The 25,497-nt window shown below is 40.7% G+C and overlaps 1 protein-coding gene across 2 annotated transcripts; it reads right to left on the bottom strand.

Annotated features, from left to right (window-relative positions):
* On the bottom strand, positions 1–25,497 carry TNFSF10 (TNF superfamily member 10). Of its 2 annotated transcripts, XM_054504329.2 has the most exons (6): positions 24,974–25,497; positions 18,642–18,779; positions 15,786–15,828; positions 10,223–10,327; positions 8,416–8,639; positions 1–6,556 (listed from the first exon to the last, which is right to left on the bottom strand). In XM_054504329.2, the coding sequence occupies exons 1-6, from the start codon at positions 25,094–25,096 to the stop codon at positions 6,551–6,553; spliced, it is 639 nt and encodes a 212-aa protein (XP_054360304.1). In that variant the 5' UTR covers positions 25,097–25,497; the 3' UTR covers positions 1–6,550. The 2 variants fall into 2 exon arrangements, with proteins under 2 accessions (XP_054360304.1, XP_045759330.1); XM_045903374.3 differs by having other exon boundaries at positions 1–8,639.

The following is a 25,497-nucleotide window of genomic DNA, read 5'->3' as shown; positions in this document are numbered from 1 at the left end:
TTTGGTAAAATTTACCTGTGAAGTCATCTGGTCCTAGGCTTTTCTTTGCTTTTGATTACTGATTTGCTCTCCTTATTTGTTACTGGTCTGTTTAGGCTTTTTATTTTTTCTTGATGCAGTTTCAGTAGGTTGAATGTTTTTAGAAATTTATTTATTCAAAGTTATCCAGTTCATTGGCATATAATTATTCACGATCGTTTCTAATGACCCTTTTTATTTCAGAGACGTTATTGTAGTGTCTTCTCTTTATTTTCTGAATTTATTTGTTTGAGTCTTGTCTGTTTTCAGTGAGTCTAGGTAGGGGTTTGTTGATTTTGCTTATCTTAGGGGTTTTTTTCCATTATTTCTCTATACTGTATTTGATTTATTTCTGCTCTAATATTTATGATTTCCTCTCTTTTGCTAACTTTGGGCTTAGTTTGTTCTTTGTTCTATTTCCTTGAGGTATAAAGTTAGTTGTTTATTTGAGATCTTTTTTCTTTCTTGGTGTTTATTGACAAAAATTTTCTTCTTTGTACTGCTTTTGCCACAACCCATAAGTATTGGTATATTGTGTTTTCATTTTCACTTATCTCAAGGTACTTTTTAAGTTTCCTTTTGATTTCCTCTTTGACTCAGTAGTTGTTCAAGAGTGTGTTGTTTAGTTTCTACATATTTGTAAATTTTCCCATTTTCTTAACATTTTCAACTGTTATTGATTTCTGGTTTCATTCCATTGTGATTGGAAAAGGTACTTGGAATGATTTAAATTTCAAAAAATTTGTTAAGACTTGTTTTGTAATCAAACATGTGATCTATCCTGGAAAATGTGTTAATGTGTATTCTTCTGTTGGCTGGAAAGTTCTGTATATGTCAAGTAGGTCAATTTGGCATATCATGTTTTTCAAATCAGTTGTTTCCTTATTGATATTCTAAGTGTTCTACCCATTATTATAAATGGGATACTGAAGTGCCTACTATTATTTTATCACTGTCAATTTCTCCCTTCAGATCAGCCAGTGTTTATATATAGGGGTTCTGATGTTGAATGTGTAATATTTATAATTGTTATAACTTCTTGTTGAATGGAACTTTTATCATTATATAGTGACCTTCTTTGTCTCTAGAGACAGTTTTTGACTTAAAGTCTATTTTGCCTTATATAAGTATAGCCACTCCTACTTTTTTTGGGTTACTGTTTTCATGGAATATCTTCTTCCATCCCTCCATTTTCAGTCTGTGTGTGTCTTTCAATCTAAAGTTAGTCTCTTGTAGACAGCATATCACTGGATCTCATTTTTTGAATCTATCCATCCACTCTATGCCTTTTGATCAGAGAATGTCTTAGTTCATCTGGGCTACTCTAACAAAATGCCACAGACTAGGTGACTTATAAACAACAGAAATTTATTTATCACAGTTCTGGAGGCTGTAAGTCAAGATGATGGTCTTGCCAGTGTGATCAGGTGAGGGCCCTCTTCTGGGTCTAAGGCTTCTTGTTGTGTCCTCACATGACAGAAGGGGCAAGGAACCTCTCTCAGGCCTTTTTTTTTTTTTAAGGTTTTATTTATTTATCTGAGACAGAGAGAATGAGAGAGACAGAGAGCACATGAGAGGGGGGAGGGTCAGAGGGAGAAGCAGGCTCCCTGCCGAGCAGGGAGCCCGATGCGGGACTCTATCCAGGGACTCCAGGATCATGACCTGAGCTGAAGGCAGTCGCTTAACCAACTGAGCCACCCAGGCGCCCCCCCCCCTTTTTTTTTTATGAGGACATTAACCTCATCCATGAAGGTGGAGCTCTCATGACCTAGCCCCCCAAATTCATGTCCTTCTTGCATGCAAAATTCATTCACTCCATCTCAATAGTCCTAAACGCCTAACTTGTTCTAGCATCAACTCAAAATTCTAAAGTTCAAAGTCTCATACAAATACATCTAAATCAGATATAGATTAGACTTAAGGTACAATCCATTCTGAGGCAAATTGCTCTCCAGCTGTGAATCTGTGAAATAAAGCAAATCATGTTCTTCCAAAATAAAATGGTAGGACAGACATAGGGTAAACTCCCCATTCTAAAAAGGAGAAATAGGAAAGAAAGAGGCAGCCTAACAAGTCCAAACCCAACAGAGCAAACATCAAATTTTAAGGCTTAAATAACTTTAATTAGATGCTCTGCCTGCCAGGCCCAGTGGGGTGAAGATAGTATCTTCTGGGAATATTGGGTTATCCTTGACCCCAAGGCTTTTCTGGGGAAGTTCATATGGCAGCTTTTATGGGTTGGATTTGCCTACCTGCTGCTTTCCCTGTCTGAAATTACACACTAATGGCTCTGTTGGTCTGGGGTTCTGGGGGCATGATTCTATCAGGCATTTTGCTGGCAGGGGGCTCTCTGCATTGACTTCCTCCTCTCTGTGATCTTCTGATTGATTTGCATGCCCATAGTTCTGGGTGGGTCCGTTCTTTGAAATGGTGGAAGAAGCCACGTCCCATCACTCTGCTGGGCAAGGGTCTGCCCTCTATGGCTTTGGGTGGTCCTGACCCCACAGCTTTGGGTGGTACCACTCTTATAGTTATGAGCATGGGTTGTCTGATCTGCTGAAATTCAAGAAATAGATTTCCACATTTTAATACCAAGGAGGCAGACTTAATGATCTCTGAATCATTTCAGGGGGTCTTCTTCTCTTGACTTGGAGAACATTGTGTATTCACAGCTCAATAGCTCTACGGTCCTATCCTATAAAATCTAAGAAATCTCACAACTTTTCTTTTCTTTTTTTTTTTAAAGATTTTATTTATTTATTTGAGAGAGAGAATGAGAGGGGGGAGGGTCAGAGAGAGAGGCAGACTCCCTGCTGAGCAGGGAGCCCGACGTGGGACTCGATCCCGGGACTCCAGGATCATGACCTAAGCCGAAGGCAGTTGCTTAACCAACTGAGCCACCCAGGCACCCTCTCACAACTTTTCTTCATTCCTTCTTATGTCTTTCCCCTTCCGTCAAATTGGCTGTTTTCTTTCTGAGGTGACTGTAGTTTCTATTCACATGTTCACTCTTTGCCTTTGGATTGGGTAGTTTAATCTAGTATATTTAAAAGATGCCATTTGTTTGTTTTCTGTATGTCTTACAGCATTTGGTTCCTCACTTCCTCCATTACTGCCTTCCTTTGTATTTAGTTAAATTTTTACAGAGGCACGTTTTGATTCCCTTCTCATCTTGTTTTGTGTACATTCTATAGATAGTTTCTTTGTGGTTACCATGGGGATTACACTTAATATCCTAAAATTATAACAATCTTATTTGATTTGATACCAACTTAACTTCAACTGCATACAAAAATTATTCCTTTACAGCTTTATGTTATTGATGTCACAAATTACATCTTTATATATTTTGTACCCATTAACATAGATTTATGATTATCTTATGCATTTGACTTTAAATACTATAGAAAATAAAAATGAATTTTACAAACTAAAATTACAACAGTAATGATTTTGATATTTTATCATGTATTTTCCTTTACTAGAGATATTTATATATTCATACAGCTTCAAATTATTGTATAGTGTCCTTTTATTTCAACCTGAAGCATTCCCTTTAGCACTTCTGGGAGGGCAGATATAGTGCTAATGAGTTTGCTCAGCTTTTGTTTATCTAGGAATATCTTAATTTCTCCCTCATTTTTTGAAGAATAGTTTTACTGGATATAGAATTCTCAGTTGACATTGTTTTGCTTTCAGCATTTTAATACAACATCCCACCATCTTCTGGCCCCTACTGTTTCTGCTGGGAAATTGACTTGTTATCTTATTGAGAATCTTCTGTGTGATAAGTCATTTTTCTCTTACTGCTTTCAAGATTCTCTCTTTGTCTCTGACAGCTCGATTATAATGTGTCTTGGTATGGACCTCTTTACTTTATCTGATTGGAGTTCATTGAGCTTCTAGGATTTGTAGATTCACATCTTTCCTCAAATTTGGGAAGTTTATGGCCATTATTTCTTCATGTAATCTCTTTACCCCTTGTCTTAGTCTGTTTGGGCTGCCATAACAAGATACCATAGCTTATAAACAACAGAAATTCATTTCTCACAGTTCTGGGGGCTGGGAAGTCCAAGATTAAGGTGCCAGTAGATTTCATGTCTGGTGAGAGCCCCCTGCCTGGTTCATAGACAGAACCTTGTTAAACCAACCCTTACCTTTCTGGTCACTTCTCCACCCAAATTAATAATAATAATAATGAGATCTTGCATATTTTCCTCTTGTTAATCTATCTTATGTCAGTTTAATGCTTAAGCTGAACACCCTAAGAGGGTCAAAGAGAAAATTTTCCTCCCCTACACTATCAAAATATCTAAAAGATTGTGTGTATGTGTGCATGTATGTGTGTGTCTATACATACAAATTCCAAGCAGTTCCTAAATTCACAGGGAAAAGTAAGGGCTAAGACTAGACTATTATTTTGAAATAGAGGGCTAAAGAAGGTGAATATACATACTGGATATCTAGATTTGCAGTAAAGCAAAGTAACCATTAAAGCCAGATGATACGATTGACGGGTGAATGAATAAACAAATATATACAATGGAATATTATTCAGCTTTAAAAAAGAATAAAATTCTGACACATACTTCAACATGGATGAATCTTTTTTTTTTTTTAAAGATTTTATTTATTTATTTGAGACAGAGAGAATGAGATACAGAGAGCATGAGAGGGAGGAGGGTCAGAGGGAGAAGCAGACTCCCTGCCGAGCAGGGAGCCCGATGCAGGACTCGATCCCGGGACTCCAGGATCATGACCTGAGCCGAAGGCAGTCGCTTAACCAACTGAGCCACCCAGGCGCCCAACATGGATGAATCTTGAAGACATTATGCTAAGTGAAATAAGCCAGACACAAAGGACGAGTATTGTATAATTCTATTCACATGAGGTACCTAAAATAGTCAAAATCATAGAGAAAGAAAGAAGTACGGTGGTTACTAGGGGCTGAGGGGAGGGAGAATGTTTAATGGGTACAAAGTTTTAGTTTGGGATGATGAAAATATTCTGGAGATGTGTAGTGTTGATGGTTGTGCAACCATGTGAATGTACTTAATATCACTGAATTGTACAGTCAAGAATGGTTAAAATGATAAATTTTATGTATATTTTACCGCAATTTAAAAAACCCAAATGCCATAAAGATGGACAACTAGAACAATAGGGGGAAAAAAGTGAGGACAGAAAGAGACCCATGAGAGCTTGGTATATGATAGAAGAAACATTAAAATCAGTAGGGAAGAAAACGGACTCTCCAATGAACAGTGTTGGACAACTGGCTACTACTGTGGTAAAAGATAAAATTACATCCCTATCTCACATCACACATAAGTTAGAGTTGAGTGTTGCTATCAAACTATGAAAGGCCAAACTTTAAAACTTTTAGAAAAAAAAAATATGGCAATGTCTGCCTAGTATCAGTAGAAATTTCTTGGACATGGTATGAAAATCTGTATTAGTTTTCTAGGGCTGTTGGACCAAGGTGCCACAAACTGAGTGGCTTTCAACAATAGAAATTTATTCTCTCACAGCTCTGGGGGCCAGGAGTTCAAAATTAAGGTGTCTGCAGAGTTCTGAGACTCTGGGTCTCAGATCCTTCCTCTGAGACTGGGTAGAATCTTTCTTTGTCTCTCCCTAGCTTCTGGTGACAGCCATCATTCTAATCTCTGCCTCTGTTGTAACATGGAGTTCTCTCTGCGTGCCTGTTTCTAAATAATTTCCTTCTTTTAATAAGAATACCAGTCTTGGGGTACATGGGTGGCTCAGTCAGTTGAACGTCCACTCTTGATTTCGGCTCAGGTCATGATCTCAGGGTCATGAGATGGAGCCCTGCATCAGGCTCTGCGCTTAGCACAGAGTCTGCTTGTCTCTCTCCCTCTGCTCTTCCTCCCACTCTCTCTCTAAAATAAATAAATAAAATCTTAAGAAAAAAGAATACCAGTCTTATTGTTATAAAAATCCACACTACTCCACTATGACCTCATCTTAACTAATTATATCTGCAACAACCCTGTTTCCAAATAAGCTCACATTCTGAGGTAGTGGGAAGTGGGACTTCAACATACCCTTTTCGGGGGACACAATTCAACCCATAACAAAAGCATTAACTATAAAGGAAAAGACTGATATATTTTAACACATTAAATAAAAAGTGAGCAATTTATTTCCTTTCTTCTGTAAGATATGTCAGATAAAAGATATCATGAAAAAGAGATTAGAAGAAGATTTGAATAATCTTGGTACCATAAAACAAATGCAAGTATTAAACAAAAACTACACATTTTAACATGTCATTTTTATTGAAAAAGTAACATATCTTACATATTTAGTATAAAAATATAGAGTAAAAATTAATTTTCTCTTTCATTTCAAGGTTTTATTTAACACACATTGTAGTCTTTTTCTTTGAGTTTTAAATCCTTGTTTAAAAGGTCTTTGGAGCTCCTGGCTGACTCAGTCAGTAGGGTGTACGGCTCTTGATCTTGGGGTTGTAAGTTGGCGTCCCACGTTGGATGTAGAGATTACTTAAAAATTAAATCTTTAAAGAAATAAGAAAATAAAAGGTTTTCTTCACTTTGAGATTACTTTTGAAATTCCTCAACATTTTTTTTTCAGTATAAGGGATAAGGCAGTGGCTGGTTTTAAATTTTTTTCCCCATAGGATTAGGTATTCATTCACTCCATCATTCGTTTATTCACAAATATATTTTGTGTGGGTACTATGTTAAGGTACTGTCCCAGGTCCTGAGGTTACAAATGCGAGCAGGACTACATGTTCCCTGCGATCACAGTGCTTACATTCTGGTGAGAGGAAGCAGGCTTTAAAAAACAGAATAACAAATGAAGTCAATTTGTCAGTATGTAAAAACTTAACTAGTGTTATAGAAAATAGAGTAAGAAGGGCCAGAAGTGCCAGGTATCTGGAGCATGTCATAAATTTAAATTTAAATGAGCCTCTTTTGAAATAACTTATTTGATCAGATACGTTTAAATGAACGTTTGAGCATACAAGCCCAAAGTATGAATTATACTGTGTTTAGGACAACAGTTAGAAAAGATTGGACAAATACTCCAACTAATTTTTTTTCTCCAACTGGTTAGATTAAATGGTGAAATAGAATGTTTTGTGTCACAATTTTGGCAGATAAAAGCAATTGCTCTTCTTCTGACAGAGGCAAGTAACTGAAACAACCTTAAGCATTTTTATACTAGACAATGACATTTGGCAGTGGAGGATGGGGTAGAAGGGTAGGGGGTGGGGATCAGATCTTTCCTAGGTTCTTTTCTGCTAATTTACCTGTGTTTGGCATTTCCACTTTCCTATTCTCCTGCTCCCATGAGACCAAATTGCCTTGTTCTGATTAGCTGTTCACTCATTATGGAGTCCTTTATCAAAAATATTATCAGTGCTTTTGACCAGCCTGACTTTTGGGAGTGAAAATCACAAGTCATTCAGAAATAATTCTTTGTTCACTGAGCATAAATTTAGTTAGTTTTTTTTTTTAACAAAATGATATTATTTTGAGTAGAATGTTCTTATTTCCATCAAATCCAGGTGTATGAGATAACTCCTGTGAGGTCATGCACAACACAAACACCCTTTGCACATTGCATATATTGACAGAGGCTACCTCCCAAGATCATGACCTTTTTGTGGTTCTCCTTTCAACTTTGGCAATGTTGTCCCTAATGGTAACCTGGAAGTGACCAAGGTGATATAATACTTATGAGATGGATCATTGGGTGCCTGGGTGGTTCAGTCAGTTAAGTGTCTGACTCTTGATCTCAGCTCAGGTCTTGATCTCAGGGTTGTGAGTTCAAGCCCGCTGTTGGGCTCTACATTGGCTGTGGAGCCTACATAAAAAATAGATGGATCATTAATCTTTCTTTTGGAATCTTCACAAGAGTAGATAATAAAGACAGCTGTTTATTGCTACAGAAGTGTTTGGAAACAGAATCTTTTAGATTTCTGCTAGCAAACTGATATCTGCTAGATCCCTGAAAGTTCTTTCGGCAATTTCACTTTCTTAGAATGACTTGGTCATTTTCAGAGATATTAGAGAAGCACGTGTTGCTTTTTTGGTCTTTTGGTTGAAGTGGCTTTGCTCCGACTTCCTTGCTTTGCTGTGAATGGTCACTTTGAGAATAATGTTTTTCTTTGCAGATTATTTAGCCAATTAAAAAGGCTCCAAAAAAACTGGCTTCTTGGTCCATGTCAATCAATTGCTCATTATTTACAGAGACAAAAATTCTATCATTTTCCTTAAGTTCAAATATCCCACCTTGATAGATGGAATAGAGTCCATATTCAGAATCTTTAGACCAACAACTATTTCTAGCACTTTTCATCAGCAGTATAGGGTCAGGATAACTTGTGTATTTGTAAATATATTGTACCATTTGTTTGTTTTTCTTTCTGTTCTGTTCTGTTGAAATTGTTCCCGAAGTTTCCTCAGGTTCCTGAAATCGAAAGTATGTTTGGGAATAGATGTAATAAAACCCCCTGTGAAGGATAATAAGCTCTCCATTCCTCAAGTGCAAATTATTCAAGAATGAATGTCCTTTTCTTGATGACTCCCAGGAGTTTATTTTCTGGCCCAAAGCTTTTTCATTCTTGGAGCCTGGATGAAGTTTAGGGAGAAAGAAAATTAAAAGAAAGAAGTTTGTAGCAAAGGTAAGAATTATCTCAGTAGCTGTGGCTAGCCAGTTTTTTGGTGGGGATTTTAAAGAATTTCAATCTAGTATAAAACTTCTTGCTCCTTCAATCTTACAAGGATTCTAAATTTCAGTCTTATAGGAATCTGGAGGCTACTGTATCATTGTGATCTGCTGGAAGTCCCTTACTTTTCTGTACCTCATCCACCACTTAGGCCACAGGTCTAAACTATAGCATGAGGGATGATTAACTCAGATGGCAATCTTTACTCCTGGACAGAACTTCTGTCCCAAACCCCTGCCTCCCTTCCTATGCTGGTGAGTGCAAATGAGTAACAGATAAGGAAACTAAAAGAAACATTATCAATTTTTCAAGCCTGGAGCTCAGAACTTATTGCTATTTCTTTGGGTTTCTTTGGGTTCCTTCTTGGTCTTTCTCAGCAATCCAGAGTCAAAGGCACCATTCAAGCAGAAAACAATAAGACAGGGCACATGGTTTGGCAAAGAGAGCTCAGATTTAAAGATATTCAGACCCCTGGGTCTTTAGCTCCCAAAGACTTTGAGTGAAAAAGGGCCCTACCAAAACATGATATTCCTTTAACTTTGGGCTCATCTCCAGGATTGGTGCAAAATTTAGTTTTTCAACAGTGTAAAACAACTATCGTGTTTCTTGGTGAATAGTAAACAGTAACATTATAATAATGATCTCACTCATAGGCAGAACATGTCAATCATTCATAAAGCATGAGTGGAGGAATACCAGGAAGGCAACTGCCCCGAAAAAAAAAAATCCCACAATCTTTTCATATTTTAACTGATACCTGAAATTTCTTTAACTTGGGATAAAACCTCTCATCATAATAAAAGCAACTATTTATTGAGTACTTACAATACACAGGAATTTTGCCTGCGCTAATCTTCAGTATTTTATGACTTAAAGATTATCTTTACTTTGTATCTGAAGAAACTAAAGCTTGATTTGATTAGGTAATTTGCTCAAGACATATATCTAGGTAAGGAGGAGCTGGTATTCCAACATGGATATTTCGACCGTAAGACTCTTGCACTATTACAGCACTGCGTGGACACCTGTTCTTTAGGTAGAAATAGGCTTACTTTAATTGGTTAAATTATATGAAACTGACATATCTGTGGCAACTTCCCATAATTCAACCAAATACAAATGCCACAAGGAATACCTAGTGACTCATGGTGAAAGTAAATAATTGATTCAGAACCTTTAGAGAGGAGGAAGATTTGATGGGAGTGAGAAAGAGAAATTACTTTGAAGAAGAGGAAGAAAAGCATAAATAGGGGCATGGGAAACTCAAAGACAAAGTTCTCCCACCACATAACTTTCCTGAGAGCAGTTATTGAACTATTTGTCTTGTAATCTTGCTTCTGAAAAGAGTCAATCTGAGCCCAGATTCCTACGAACATTTTGTAGACAGCCATATCGGCATTTCATGTACAAGTTAAAAGAATAAATTATTTGGGAAAAATTTTTCCATTGTCTTCCTTTAAGCCATTTATTTGTTGTTTCTCTTACTTGGAACTGGAAACATGCTTCTTCTCCAACTGCTTCCAGTTATGTGAGCTGCTACTCTCTGAAGACGTCTTTCACTTACTACGTAAGGAATATTTAGCTGCTTTTCTAAAAGAAAAATGACAAAAAAATCTTCAGCACTTGTCAAACCATTTTCAAATACATTGTTATTCAGAGCTTATCAGTCAGACATTGTAAGTACACTGGGCTTCCAAAGTGGATTGTAAAACAGCCTACATTTTAATATGATGATCCATCTATTCCAGCTTATGTTTAATTTCGAAAGTATTTTAGATGAGAAGAATAAGCAGTAACTTGGGTCAGAATTTATCGGCATTTCAAAGGTAAGGTCCAACCAGAATATAACAAAATGAAGATTCTGGCCTTTTCCAAAGCAAACAAACAAATAAGTAAATAACTGTGGACATGTAATAATTCTACTGAGTCATTTAAAGTGCACAACTAACCAAGCACTGGTGAATTTCCACGAGTTATATATAGAAACAATCAGAGCGATCCTAATTCTAAAGGAGTAACAGCGATAACCAGGGTCTATAGACGCTACAAACTGGTTCCCAATAGTTCATCCCCCGCCCCCCTAAAAGAAATATGAATTGGCATACTGGTCATGATAATCAGTATATAAACATAAGAATCATGAATTCATAGACCATAATAAACAAAAAACACTTATGGATCACATTCTGCAGGACTTTGGGAGCAGCCTTTTAATATACAAATTCAACAAACTACCCTTTAAAAAAAATCAGCTCAAATTCCCCCAGTGTGCTTACACTGGTTGTTAAGATAAATGATATTCTTTCATCAAGCAAATATTGCCAGGAATGAGGCACGGCACTATGGCGGACAGGGTTGCAAAGAATAATCACCGATTACACTGACTGAGCCCTCAAAGGACTTACAGTCTTTTAGGAAAGATATGAACTAGACAGTGAAAATTTATCTGTGAGAAATATAAATAAAGGGGGATGTGTGTTCAGAAGAGGGAAAGATTCCTATTTATTGGAGGACTGAGGTCAGGGGAGGGTTTGTGCTAAGGCTTACTCCAACACACCAAAGTGCCCATCACGTCTATGCCAGGCACTCTTTTAGGAGCAAGGAGAAAGAATTAGAGACAGATGAATGCAAGCAAATATTTGGGGTGCAAGGATAATGATCTGAACAGGATGAGGAGGGGCAGACTTGGGAAGGAAGGAACGGAAGAAGGGCATTCTAAGAGATCCAGGACAGGGGCTGGAGGCAGGATGCACAAAGCATTCCTGGGCCACAGCATGGGAGGAGTTCAGTTTCAGGCTTGAATGAGGAGCCGAATGATAGAGGATTTGAATGTGAAGCTAAGAGATGTGGATTGTAAGGACACGGAAAGACTCTGAAAGATTTTGGTAGGAGAAGTGAAGAGATAATGTGTTGTGCTTTAGGCTATCCTATCTCAAAGTAAGGTTTGATGGGTAGAAGGTGGGAGGGCTGGGGACTGGCAAGTTACCAGACTATAACTGATCAGGACTGAGAACAGGAGGCCTTCATCGAGGCTAGTAGGAGGTGGAAATGAAAGGAAGTGAGACAATTTCATAGGAAAGGAATGAATAGGAAATAATCTCTTCCATCTATCTGGTACAAGTTGTTACGTATTCAGGATGGGTGGGCATCTGTACAGTCCTGAAGACCAAACATATCATGGGGATGCATGATCAATTACATAATACTCTCAGAATGCTCAGCTTTCAAGGTTGATGTGTCCTTTCACCTTTAACTTTCACTGTTAAATAATTCATAATGCCTTGCCTGCCCTTAGACCTTAACACTTTGTTTTAGAATATTCAATAACCGAATTCAATTATAAATATCTTACATTTGAGGTCATTGCAATTTGGGAAAGCCTAAATATAAAAGCAAATTCTAAAGAGGAGATTTCAATAAATAAGTAAACAAACAAACAAACAAAGAGGAGATTTCCTACTGGCTACAGCAAACACTTCGTGGAAAAGGAACCCATGAACATGTCTATTTGGGTGTCATGAATAAATCTTGGTATACTGATGAGCACATGATTTCTACATCTTATTGTGATGAATAGAGAAGAGTAGTCTTCTTACAACACTGAAAATAGTACATGCATCTACTGTAGACCATGGATCTGTTGTGCCTCATCAGAAGAAGGGGAGTGTTCACCGGTCTGTCTACCCCTTTCACTTTGGGGAAAATAATCAGAAAGAATGTGTAGACCTTGAGAACAGGTCTTATCCTTCATGTTTAATAAAGCTTATTTAATAAAGAAAAATGGGAGTTGTTAAGCAATGAGGAAGCTTGTTGTTTTGAAAAAAGAGAGTTGGAAAAGTAAAAAGACATCATCACAACACTTACATTAAAGAACTGTTTCTTCTCTGCCAGGCTGGTGGTGCCCTAGGTTGGCAGTCTCTGGTATATGTATTCAGGCCTCTGTGGCCACTAATATGGGAAGATGGGGCTATGGTGAGCCAAACGTGAAAAAGTAGCAAATTTTATTCCATAGTTTTATTGACTTGTGTATTCATTAAAAAATATGTATTGAGAACCTTCTATGTGGAGGGATGGTGGTAGCACAATATTATGAATGCACGATGTGCCACTAAATCGGGCACTTCAAAACGGTTCATCGTAACATTTTCAAAGGTGGTGGAGTGGGAGGATCCTGAGCTCACATTCTCCCACGGACACACCAAGGCTACGACTGCATATAGAACAGTTCTCTCTGAACAGGACCTGAAGACTAGCAGAACAGATCTTCCACAGCTAAAGTTATAAAGAAAAATCACAAGGAGAAGAGTTGAAAGGGAGCAGAGACAAGGTCTGGTCAGGACCCACCCGCAAGGTGATGTGATCTACAAGAGGAGGGGGGATACATAGGTGTGGAGCTCCCCCTGGGGAGCAAGGGAGTCAAGACCCACATGGGGCACTGCCCCCCTGTCTGAGGACCTGCACTGGGACGACAAGCTCTCACAATGTCCGGCTTTGAAAATCAGTGCGGCTCACCTCCAGGAAAGCCAGAGGGCTACAGGAAACCAAGAATCTGCTTTTAAATGGCTTGCACACAAACTCACTCACTCCAAGACCCAGCACAGAGGCAGCGGGTTCACAAGTGCCTGGACCATATGTGAAGGAGATTTATTGACTAATTTCAGGGCATGTGATAGAAAGGCAGGGATCTATAGGCACTTGCTTTGGGAACAGAGAGCTGGAGGCCTTTCCTCTTACCCTCCTTCTGCCTAGCTGGCCTGATGCACTGACCCGTGCCAGTTCTCACTCTCTCCGTCTACCTTGCTCGCACCGCTCGCCTCGCCCTGGCATTGCCCTGTGGACCTGCCCCACCCAATCTGCCCATCCTGGTAGAAGGTCCTCTACAACAGCCCGGCTGAGATCGGTGTCCTCTCAAAGCTGCTCCTGCCCTGCCGTGGATAGATGCTCAGCATCCCTGATCATCAGGGAAATGCAAACCACAACCACGGTGAGACATCACCTCACACCTGTCAGAATGGCTAATAACAAGAAGACAAGCAACAACAAGTGCTGGCAAGGGTGTGGAGAAAAGGGAACCCTACTGCACTGCTGGTAGGAATATAATTTGGTGCACCTGCTCTGGAAAATAGTATGGAAATTCCTCAAAAAATTAAAAATAGGAAAACCATACAATCCAGCAATTCCACTTCTGGATATCTATCGCAAGAAAATGCAAATGAAATCACTATCTTGAAAAGATGTGTGCATCCTTATGTTCATTGCAGCATTATTTACAATAGCCAAGATATGGGAGCAGCCCAAGTGTCCACTGATAGATGAACGGATAAAGAAGCTGTGGTATATATACACAATGGAATATTACTCAGCTATAAAAGACAATGAAATCTAGCCATTTGAGACACCATGGATGGACCTGGAGGGTATTATGCTAAGTGGAATAAGTCAGACAGATAAAAACATATAATGTAAGATTTCACTTATGGGTGGAACCTAAAAACAAACAAAACAAGACAAACAGACACATAAAAACAGAGAACAAACTGATGGTTGCCCGAAAGGGAGTGGGTTGGGGAGATGGGTGAAATAGGTGAAGGGGATTAAGAGGTACAAACTTCCAGTTATAAAACAAATAAGTCACGGTGATATAAAATACATTACAAGGAAGATAGTCAATAATATTGGAATAACTCTGTATGGTGACAGATAGTAACTATACTTATTGTAGTGAGTATTTTGTAATGTATGTAAATGTCAAATCACTATGATGTACCCCTAAAACTAATATATTGTTGTATGTCAACTCTACTTCAATGAAAAAATAAAATAAAATGAGAATGATACCTCAAAAAAAAGTTACTTATATGTTATGTGAATTTCATCTCAATCAAAATACAAACACACACACACACACATGCTCATGAAAGGTATTACACCTCAGGGCCAGGGGGATAAAAGAATCTACTAGGTTTGGAGCATCAGGTTAGGGGCTAGGTATAGACAGATGAGAGAAACAGACATGTGTTCTATCTTTGTGGATCCTTAATCTAGTAGGGAATCAGATAGCACACAAATAAAAAATATATATACAAATAAAAGGAAATGCACAAGATAAGTGCTATAGACATAGCAGGGTGGGGGCGCCTCGGTGGCTCAGTCGTTAGGCGTCTGCCTTTGGCTCAGGTCATGATCCCAGGGTCCTGGGATCGAGCCCCGCGTCGGGCTCCCTGCTCTGCGGGAAGCCTGCTTCTCCCTCTCCTGCTTCTCCCTCTCCCACTCCCCCTGCTTGTGTTCCCTCTCTCACTGTGTCTCTCTCTGTCAAATAAATAAATAAAAATCTTTAAAAAAAAAAAAAGAAATAGCAGGGTGTGGGAGGAACTTACTTAGAAAGGTAGGCAGGGAATTTTTCTCTGAAGAGGTAACAGTGAGGTGATAGGATGAGAATGAGAAGGAGTCAGTTATATGAGAAGCCAGGAACGGAAGAAACCAGCCTGGGCAACAGCCCTCAAAGGGAATGTGGGTTGAAACAGGCTGCTGACCATGAACAGGAAAGTGGTCATGGCTGAGGGACCACAAGATGAGAAGTGTGGTGGGTAAAGGATTGCTGAGAAAGATGACGAAGCAAAGGGCTCTTGCATAAAGAAAGGCATAGAGCCTCGTGGTGGTCAGAAGCAGAGAAGACGGGTTACGTTGGGGCCCTCATTTATCTTACCTCCAGTCATATTCCAGAAAGGATTCAGATGACTTATGTACAACACATTTGAAAGTAAAAAGTAAATAACTGAAGAAATCAAGGTGAAGGGGAAATCCATGGTGGAAAAACAAGATTCAAATGAAATAAAGTTTTGACCACAGGTCGGGTCCCAGAATTGGCTCTAAGCTTTCTAACTGCCAAACGCAAATAGGAAAATAGAATCAAGTGGCTTGAGAAACTGACTCGCAGTCCGAGGGGGGACGTGTGGATGGGAGCAGAGAAAAAGGGCTGGAGAGCTATTCCCCCTGTCATGATGTCGACAGTAGAAAATTAAAATAACAAACAAACAAAAAATACTACCTGGAACTGTAGGAATGGTTTCCTCATAGGTTTTCAGAATCATCTGCAAACAGTATTGAATAAATCTTGTTAATTTCCCTCAAAATTTCAACTGACTACAGAATGTCTACGACCCTTCTTGCTGATGTCTAAGATGTCATTTCTATGTCAGATAGGAACCTCTGAAGCTTTAGCTGTTCAAGCGCAGCGTTTGCACGGGGTTGGGTGGGAGCTGGGGGAATACTGAGGCAGAGGCTGCTGTGGAAAGCTCTGTTTCTGTGGAAAGTTCTGTTTCAAAGGCCACACCTGGAGCAGCCCAGGAGGAAGGTGCCATCTGGCAAGTTAGATGAAGCTAATGTTCCCCAAACCTCCTTGGGGCTACTGGATGTGGTGCCCAGGCCTCCTCAGTTTCTCCGTGTGGGGTGTGGGTCTGCAGGCAAGTGTGTGTGTAAATGCACTGTGTAATAGTGTTTTCAGGGGCTTCGAATGGCTGGGCAGACCCAAGCCTCAAGGGGTAAGGCATGCTTCGCTCTCTCTCATGAGACCCACAGACACACAGAGCCCATCAAGGCAGGACCTGGCCACACTGTGTCATTCTCTCACTTCTGACACATGGCCAGGGCATCCTTCACATAAACATGTTTTACCAAGTGCCAATACCTTTACTAAACAACTAGTATCACCTTCTTTGTACTAACCCGTTGGGAAAACCAGTAAGAAAGAGGGAAACCTTAGTCTTTCTATTGGATAAGCTAGTAGTGCTGAGCGCATCCGTGGCTTCTAAAGTCCCCTCCACTTAGTTCTATCACCTGGGCTTTCGTCCATCACTGCCCTCCTTTTCCGCCACTGTCGTTCCTTTTGAAACTGCCAGAAACTCCCCTCCTCTGTACTCCCACCCCAAACCAGAAGCTCTCTGCTTTCCCCTTGGTCCCAAACGCTGATCCGATAAGGGCAGGTCGGACCTTAGCCCAATGGGCATGGGGTGGTGGCCTCAGCATAGTCTCTCTGTCTCTCTCATTCTGGGATAGAAGTTAGGAAGGAAGGAAGGAAGGAGCAGGAGAGAGAGAGGGGTAATTCCTATAGTGTGGGAGGCAGAATAAAAAATGATGACAGTCGGGTCAGATGGACCAGATTCAAATGTGTCAATCACTAGCTCTTGGAGACTTTGTTCAAGTTACTTAACTGATGTGAACTTTAATTTCTTCATCTATTTAAAAAAAAAAAAAGGAGGAAGAAGGGGCCTAGTTGGTTGAGCATCTAACTCTTGATTTCAGGGTCAGGGTCAGGGTCATGGGATCCAGCCCCAAGTCGGGCTCCACACTCAGTGGGGAGTCTGCTGGAGATTCTACCCTCGTCCCCCTTAGGTTCTCTCTCTCTAAAATAAATAAATAAATCTTAAAAAAAAAAAGAAAGAGGAAGATAATAATTTTGATTCCTTCCTCATAGAGCTGTTCTGAGGATTAAATGAGATACCATATGGAATAGGGATAAGATGTTTACTGGAAAATAATCTGTTCCATTAATGGTGCCTGAAAAAAATGGGAAATCCTTCCCCGCTACCCTGCCACCACCTGTCTGTGTCCTCTCCCAGCCTCTCCCTATTCTAGTGAGTGGCAACGTGTGCGAATGGGAGGGAGCAAGAGAACAACAAGAGAGAAGTATGTGGAGTCTATCCCCACTACTTCTCTAACCCCCCACTCCCAGCCCCAGCATCCAGCCCCCTTCTTAGGCTCCAGATTTATGCCCTAGTTCTGAGTCCCTCTCCCCTGCCACCTGTGGGTTGCCCCCACCAACCCAGGGACTGCCGAGTCCCATTCCTCAGTCTCCTCAGGAGGCCCCCCTCCCCCACCCCAGGCTTCCTGGTCCTCACCACCTGGGGCAATAGAGTCACAGCTGCTTTGGTATAGCTTGTGTACAGTGGGCACCCTGCCCTGGCCTCCAGATGAGGTCGGATTTCATTTCTCATAGAAATGGCATCCTAGAGGACATCTGGGCTCTACTGTGAAGACTGCTTGGGTTATCAACTGGAGCCCTAACCACAAGCATAACATTGTTTCTATGCAAAGACAGACTGAGCACCAAACAATGGACTTGCAATCATATCTTTAAAACACACCTCCTTCCTGCCCTGGGAATGTCCCCAGTATTTTTTTTTTTTTTTAAATAAGGATGTTCTTTCACGGTTTACAGAGTATTTTCATACCCATGTTCTCATCTGACCTTTCCGGACAGGCAGAAGGTAAAACTATGAAAGTAAAATTACGTGATTTAGTGAAACAGTTTGCTGACATAGTGTTTCTGCTAGAAATCCTGTTTAAGCAACTTCCATAAACAGATATTTTGTAATTGGTTATTTATTAACTATAAATTGAGATGTCATCACCTTCAATTTCTCAAAGTATCTCTTTCTTCCCTCTTCTTTTCCTCTTTCTTCATCTCTACATGCATACAAAAATAAATATATGTTTAATTCCAGAGATCAACAAGGCTGGAAGAGTATAAAACACCAGTATTTGGCTTCTTCTGTCTTCTGAGCAACAATACCAAAATCACACACATCTTTTATTGTCGTGTGACCTGGAACACATTGCCCTGTCTGTGCCTCAATTTCCACAATGGGAGATAAAAAAGGTTAGACTCAATGGGGAGGCTCTCTGGAGTAGAGGAGTGAACTCTAGACCAGGAGTCAGCCAGGACCCACTGTTTGGTGCTGTTCCACTTTCTCCTAGTTCTATGAATTCAGGGAAAATCACTTAAACATTCTGGGCCTCAGTTTCCTCCTTTGCAAAATGAGCCATTTCCACTTGATGATCTTAAGTGTTCCCTCTCCTGCGACCTTCCACGCCTGCTGGTGGCGTGACCCCGTGGTCCACCTACCTTTCTAACAACCTGACGGAGTTGCCACTTCACTTGCCAGCAAGGGTTGTTCATACTCTCCTCATCATCGGGGTCCCAAGGGATATCATCTTCCTTTAAGAAACAAGCGATGCCACTTTGGGAGTACTTGTCCTGCATCTGGGTTAAGATGGAATAGAACACAATATTACACACAAGAGCTTTTTATTTTTGTTCATTTACGAGTTAAAGCAAGAGGAACTGATGGATGACAGATTCAGAGACATCTTGGCACCTTAGATAAGCTCATGGCTTGAAATAAAAGCAATGCTGTCCTTTGTCTAGTGAATACAAGGAAGCAGCTGGATATTGTGGAAAGGTTACAGGTGTGGGCCAGACATCCTGGGTCACAATGCCCTTCACTGCCCCGGTGTGTCTCTCAACAAATTGCTTTTTCTCGTCTGTGTCTGTTTTTTATTTGATTTTTGAACTGGTTCAATGTGGTGATCTTTGAGGTCCTTTCCAGCTCTGGGATGGTGAGGATCCCATTCTAAAGATGGGAAACCACCTAGGTACAAAGTAGGCAATAGAAGGGCGCCTGGGTGGCTCAGTCTGTTAAGTGTCCGACTTTTGATTTCAGCTCAGCTCATGATCTCAGGGTCATGAGATCAAGTCCTGAATTGGGCTCTGGGCTCAGCGTGGAGCCTGCTTAAGATTCTCTCTCCCTCTCCCTCTGCCCCTCCCTGCTCAAGCATTCTCTCTCTCAAAAATAAATAAATAAATAAAAAGGTAGGCAATAGAGTCCATTTAAATTCCAGAATCCTAAATAAAAATTAAACAAGTCCTTTGTGGCCTTTGGGGTGCAGGTAATGTTCTGTTTCTTGATCTGAGCTTTTGGTGTTGGGTAAATTCTAGTTACTGTTGTGATTTCTACTCCTCTGGATGGCAGAATCTTAAACATATTGCCACTGGAAATTTTAACGTTGTTTTATTAAATGTCCACACTAGCCAGAGATTTACCTCCAGACACTTGGAACACCATTTGAAGGTTTGTCCCCTCCTTCTGATTGAGAGCAAACATTTATAATGACCAGGTAATTGTCAACAAAGTCCTAGCTTCATATTAAACACACACACACACGTATACACACACACACACACATGCACTCACAAACACAAATGCATGCATGCATACATCCCAAACCATCCAGCACATTCCAGGCTGATAACTGGTTAATTTTACAAAGAAAAACGGGAAGTCCATTCAAGGTCGGACATTAGGTTTTTTTCTTTTTTCCGGTTTTTGTTTTTAACAACTGGGATTGAGGAGATATTATTTCCCTGTACAAATCTGAATCGCCCTTCTCTGGAGAAATAAATGGGGAAATGGCCATTTTTACCTGTTGTTTGAACTCAGGGGACTCCAAAGCTTGAAGGAAAGATCAAACTTAATGATGCTCCTTCCTATAAAAAGACAACCTCATTCCAAATCAAAATAACTTGTTTATGAGAGGTCCCAGCCAGAGTCACATTGTTCTGTGCCCAGCCATGTACCCCTCGGACATTTGATCAACCTCCCTCAAGGGCAAAAGTACAAACCTGAGTTGATGAATTCCTTCCACGTACTCTGGCATAGAACATTCATTTACTTTTTTTTAAATTTATTTTTAATAATAAGTATTATTTCTTTCTTTCTTTTTTTTATTCTTATGTTAATCCCCATACATTATATCATTAGTTTTAGATGTAGTGTTCCATGATTCATTGTGCATAACACCCAGTGAACATTCATTTACTTTTAAATAAATGTTTACTTTCTTTCTTCCTGTTTTTAATTACAAGAGCCAAACATTCAACTTAGTAGATGTATTAGGGGTGACAGCTGGGTCCACCTGAGTGGAGATATGACCAGAGGTGGAGTTAGACAACATTGCTTTGCCCCTTCACTCCCCATGCTCTTCTCCTGTAGACATCTATTTGCATCTCCAATATCTGTGGGAGCTAAAAAGCATTTCCCAGGAAGGAACTCAATTGGGTATGCTTTAGAAATACAAGAACATTTCCAGCAACTGGGGGTGGGGAGGCTCAGAGAGGAGGAGCTGGATTCAGTACAAGGCCAGAGGTTGGTTCTAGGAAGAGCAAGTTAGCTACATTGGACACCATCCCAGCACAACCAGTATGGGTGTTTTCTGGCCAGACATTGGTTTGATGAAACTGAATAAACAGGCTCACAGACTTCTCTAACTTGTTGAAATGAAAAGATGTGCATGACACAGAGAGGAGGGCAATTTATTTTCTTCCTTCATAGCCGTTGGAAAGTCTCTCAGCCTGAAAGGATGAAGAACAGGGGAAGCTAAGGCCAGGGGCAGGAGAAGGCAGAGCTGAGAGCTGCCTGGGGACCATGAAGTAAGGGAGCTGGCAGCTTCCTGGGAACTGAAGAGGAGTGTGAGAGGGTGGGTATGCAGCAGGGCCCAGCCCAGGCCAGAACCAGCTGCGGCCTAGTGGTTCTGAACACCGGCTGGGGATTTTCCGGAAACACCTCTAGGAGGTGGGAGGGAGAACCCTGAAAATTGAATAAGATCCTAGGTCTACCTGGGAGGGAGGTTGACAAGCTAATGTGACTCCATTGTTACCCCAAATTTAATGAAGCCTAGAAACATTGATGGTATACAGGCAACCTGCAAAATATAGAAAAGTAAAAAATCCTTTTCTAAGTGAAAAATAAACAAACAAAGAACCCACTAAAATCACCCTAATCCTACTTCTTAATTAACCTCTAGATGATCTCTCTTGTTTGCTGGATTGTATGTGGGCAATTGTGTGTATGGTTGTTTTCTCTTAAAACTATATAAAAGTGTCATGTTCTTTAAGCCTACAAAAAATCATATATAGATAGCATAGATATTTTTTAGGGCATTCTCTGTAGAAAATTTATAAAATATAGAAAAATAAAGAGGAAAAAAGACATTCATAATCATACCATCTAGAGATCACAATGATCAACACTGTGGTATTTCACCTTCTAGACATTCTATGAATAAAGACTGATTTCCAAACAATCGAAACCCAAAGGGAAAGCCCCAACCCTCCTCCCCATCCCCACATATTTCTTGCATATTCGGTGGTTTCTCCTACAGACTTTGACCAGTGCTGGTGACTAGCTGCCTAAGGAAGGGGGTGCCCTGGTTGTTTCAAGAATGATTCATGATGATTAATGTGATGAGTCCCTCTCTGTCCTTTTTTTCCCCACATCCTTCCCACTTCAAAGCATGAATTTCTTGAAGCATATTTCAGACTAGAGCTATTCTCTCTTTAACCACGTCTGGGTGTTGGGGGCCGGGGGACATGCGTGCTATTTTCATTTGCACGCCACTCAGACAGCTTTTGCACCAAGTGCCTGCTCTTCTGCTCCAGATGCCCCAACAGGTGGATTTCCACCGTGACTGCTGTGGGTGCCATCACAAACATGGTGGTTGTCTACGCCAAGGCCAACCAGTCCTTGGCAGGGCTTGTGGTCTCCAGGGGCTTCGAGGCAGTGGCACTGACTTTCTCTGCTGCCCTGACATGCATTTCTGAGAATCATTTTCTGCAAACCACAAGTAGCATAAAGAACCATTTATGGAGATTGGTGGCTAAGGGTTCCCTTCTCCTTTGTCCTTCCCATCTATGATGCCGCAGTGATAGGCAGTCCCCTTGTCATAAAATGTTCCTAGAGAGACATAAAACTTTAGAGGCTAAGCCCATATTTAGTGTTCGGGCTTGCTAGTTTCTACAGTCTTCTTTGTGCTTATTTGTGAAGGTCCGATCAGATGTTATGCAGCCCTCCTTAGGCCACACTCCCTATAATCCTTGCTCAGTCTATCTTCTGGAAATTTTCATCAACCAAAGTGGAATCTGTGATCTGTTTTAGGAAATTAATTTTCTTAAACTTTATTTTAAAGATTTTATTTATTGATTTATTTGAGAGAGCGAGAGTGCATGAGCTGAGGGAGAGGCAGAAGCAGATTCCCCACCGAGCGGGAAGCCTGATGTGGGGCTCAATCCCAGGACCCTGGGATCATGACCTGAGCCAGAGGCAGACACTTAAGCAACTGAGCCACCCAGGTGCCCCTAGGAAATTAATTCTTATGCTAAATATGCTTTTCCAAGTTCTACACAGGCAACCAAAGAGACTCAGATTCATTTTTCCTTGCAAGCATTCCTGATGAAGTGGGTGATGACTTCAAGAAACTTCTCAATACTAATTACAATGGCTATAGTTTACTGAGCACCCATCTAATGCCATGGCTCAAAACTGGGCTTTCCCTTTAACCTGTTTTATAATTTTGGGCAAATCACCTAACTTCCTGAGCCTTATTTATCTGTAAAATGGGGTAATTCTATTTATAAGATTGTGATGAGGATCAAATAGAGCAATATTTTGCCAAGTTTCTGGAACACAGTATTTGCTCAACATCGGTTAATTTTCCTCCCTTTCAGGCACTCTCAATGAAGTCTTCCGTATGTCTATACATATATGTATCCATATGTAACTATGCAATCAAGAAAAATGTATGCATGTGCAGAGACGTTAAGCTTTATTCGAGATTCCCATTTTTATAGTCGACTTTAAAAAAACACTTGATCATATACACAGAGAAGTGCATGAGTCTGCTCAGTCAAGAACTAGTTAATTCAGTCTTAAAATTAGACCAACTTGGGGCGCCTGGGTGGCTCAGTTGGTTAAGCGACTGCCTTTGGCTCAGGGCATGATCCCGGAGTCCCGGGATCGAGTCCCGCATCGGGCTCCCTGCTCAGCGGGGGGTCTGCTTCTCCCTCTGACCCTCCCCCTTCTCATGCTCTATCTCATTCTCTCTCTCAAATAAATAAATAAAATCTTTAAAAAAAAAAATTAGGCCAACTTGTAATGTCAGCAAACTGAGGGAATGACTTGCGTAATAAAGAGACAGACTCGTTCTGTGTATCCTGCAAAGTTAACAAAGGTTAGGACAGGCTAGCTCCGATTTCATAAACACAGCAGTATTCCAGCTTCTAAGGTAGACTTAGAACTAGAGGCATGTTTATAGTTACACTGATGTTTTAGTTACAAATATCCAGACTCTTCTGAGTCTGCCCTAGAGCAAAGCTGACCTCACGGGTCATCTAAGGGTAGCCCCTAATTTTCACAATTACTTGCAAATCAAACAAGAGTCTACGTCATCCAAATCCAAAGGAAAAATTTGCAACCATTTGAGATAAGCAAATGTATACTCCACAGGGTATATAAACTGCATTTCCTTAACAGATACTCACTCTATGGCATTTGGATAATTTATATTTTTCTGAGACCCTTCTACTTGCATTTCCTAGCCAGCTGGTAGATGCAATGTTGCTTTATCATAATGTAGCAGGATGCAGTGTGCATCCAAGGGTGCAAACATGTCAGCCTTGTGGACACCCTGTTGTGGAGGAAGGAGTGTTATTTAGGTGCCCAAAGAACTGACTTCAGCTCCGCTTCCAAAGCCCTGTCTGAGCTATGTCATTTTGTCTGGGGGTCTCTAGGCTCCTCATCTATAAAATGGAGGGAGGGGGATATCCAAAGTTCCTTCCAGCTCACAGTTCTCTACTATATAATACACAATTAGTCAAAACATACATTAGAAGCCCAAAGCTAACTTGGTTTATTTTCGGCCATTTTGCATTCATAGTTTCAAAAGTTTTATATAGTTGAGAAATGCAGGAACTAAAATGGCACAAAGTTTTTTTCCCCCCTCTGTCAAATGTACCTGCATTCATACTTGGACCACCCACAGATATAGAACCATCGTTTTATTTTCCATTATTTTATCACGAACATAAAATGTGGAGTCCATCTGGTAACAGACTTTATTACAGACTTTATGCATGACACGTCTGCGGCTAGGGAATAGACGAATGCCAGTCCTTCATATCCTCCCTATTGTCAACACAGAAATGCCACAGATCTCAAACCAAAACATGTTTCAAAAATCGGACTTCCACCCCACCCCGTATCCTGGAGGAAAAAGATAAACCTGATGACATTCTAAGACTTGGTGCCTGCTTTAGTTCAATTGCTAGTATTATAAAATGCTCATGCTGTTGAAGAGAAAAAACAAACCAGGTTAGGAGTTTTGTTCCTGCGTCTGCTAGTGGCCGGTTGAGCCAGCTCTGTAACTGCACGCTGATCACACAATCCTTTCAACTCACACGTCTGCAAGATCCTCAGTATTAACATGCATTAGCAGTTAGGGTCCACAGGCAGAGAGAGGGAACTTTTTTCCCCTACTGTAAATTCTTCACAGAAGAGGACACAGAGGCAGTTAACCCCGGGGTGGCTGAGAGCCTCTGTCAGGGACCGTGTGCATGGTACTGACCTGCTTCAGCTCCCTGGTGAAGTACATGTAAGTCACGGCCACGCAGAGGGACTGCAGGAGCGCTGTAAAGATCAGGATCAGCACGCACGTCTGCCCGGGACTGGGGCCCCCCAGGGCCTGCATCTTGCCGGGGTCCTGTCCAAATCTCACTGCTGCAAAGGCAGCCGGGCAGCAGGTTACTGTTGTCAAACCAACGAGGAGGGGTGGAGCTCTTCTTAGGTTTCACTTATTTAAAAATAGAAACAAAACAAAACTGAAAACAACAGGCTAGGAAGAGGAGAATTCCAGGAAGCTCTCTCCATTTTATAGGAATGTCAGGGACCAAGGAGGGAAACAGACATTAAAAATTTTTTAAACTGGAAGGGCTGTGTGTTGGGTCAAAGAGCTGCTTCCCCAGTGCTGGGAGCCTTTTGGGTCCCGTGGCTGTGCCTTTGCCCAGTGACTGTGCCAATTCCTAGGCTCCCATGCTGCATCTCATGCCAGCAACCTATCCCTGGGAGCAAGACCACAGATCTGACCATCAG

Source organism: Mirounga angustirostris, unplaced genomic scaffold (genome assembly GCF_029215605.1).
Source record: "Mirounga angustirostris isolate CCGP_5_RB_7025 unplaced genomic scaffold, mMirAng1.0.hap1 SCAF_1, whole genome shotgun sequence".
Lineage (NCBI taxonomy): Eukaryota > Metazoa > Chordata > Mammalia > Carnivora > Phocidae > Mirounga > Mirounga angustirostris.
Note: the sequence above shows the minus strand (reverse complement) of the source record. Positions and strands in the feature narration are given on the sequence as shown.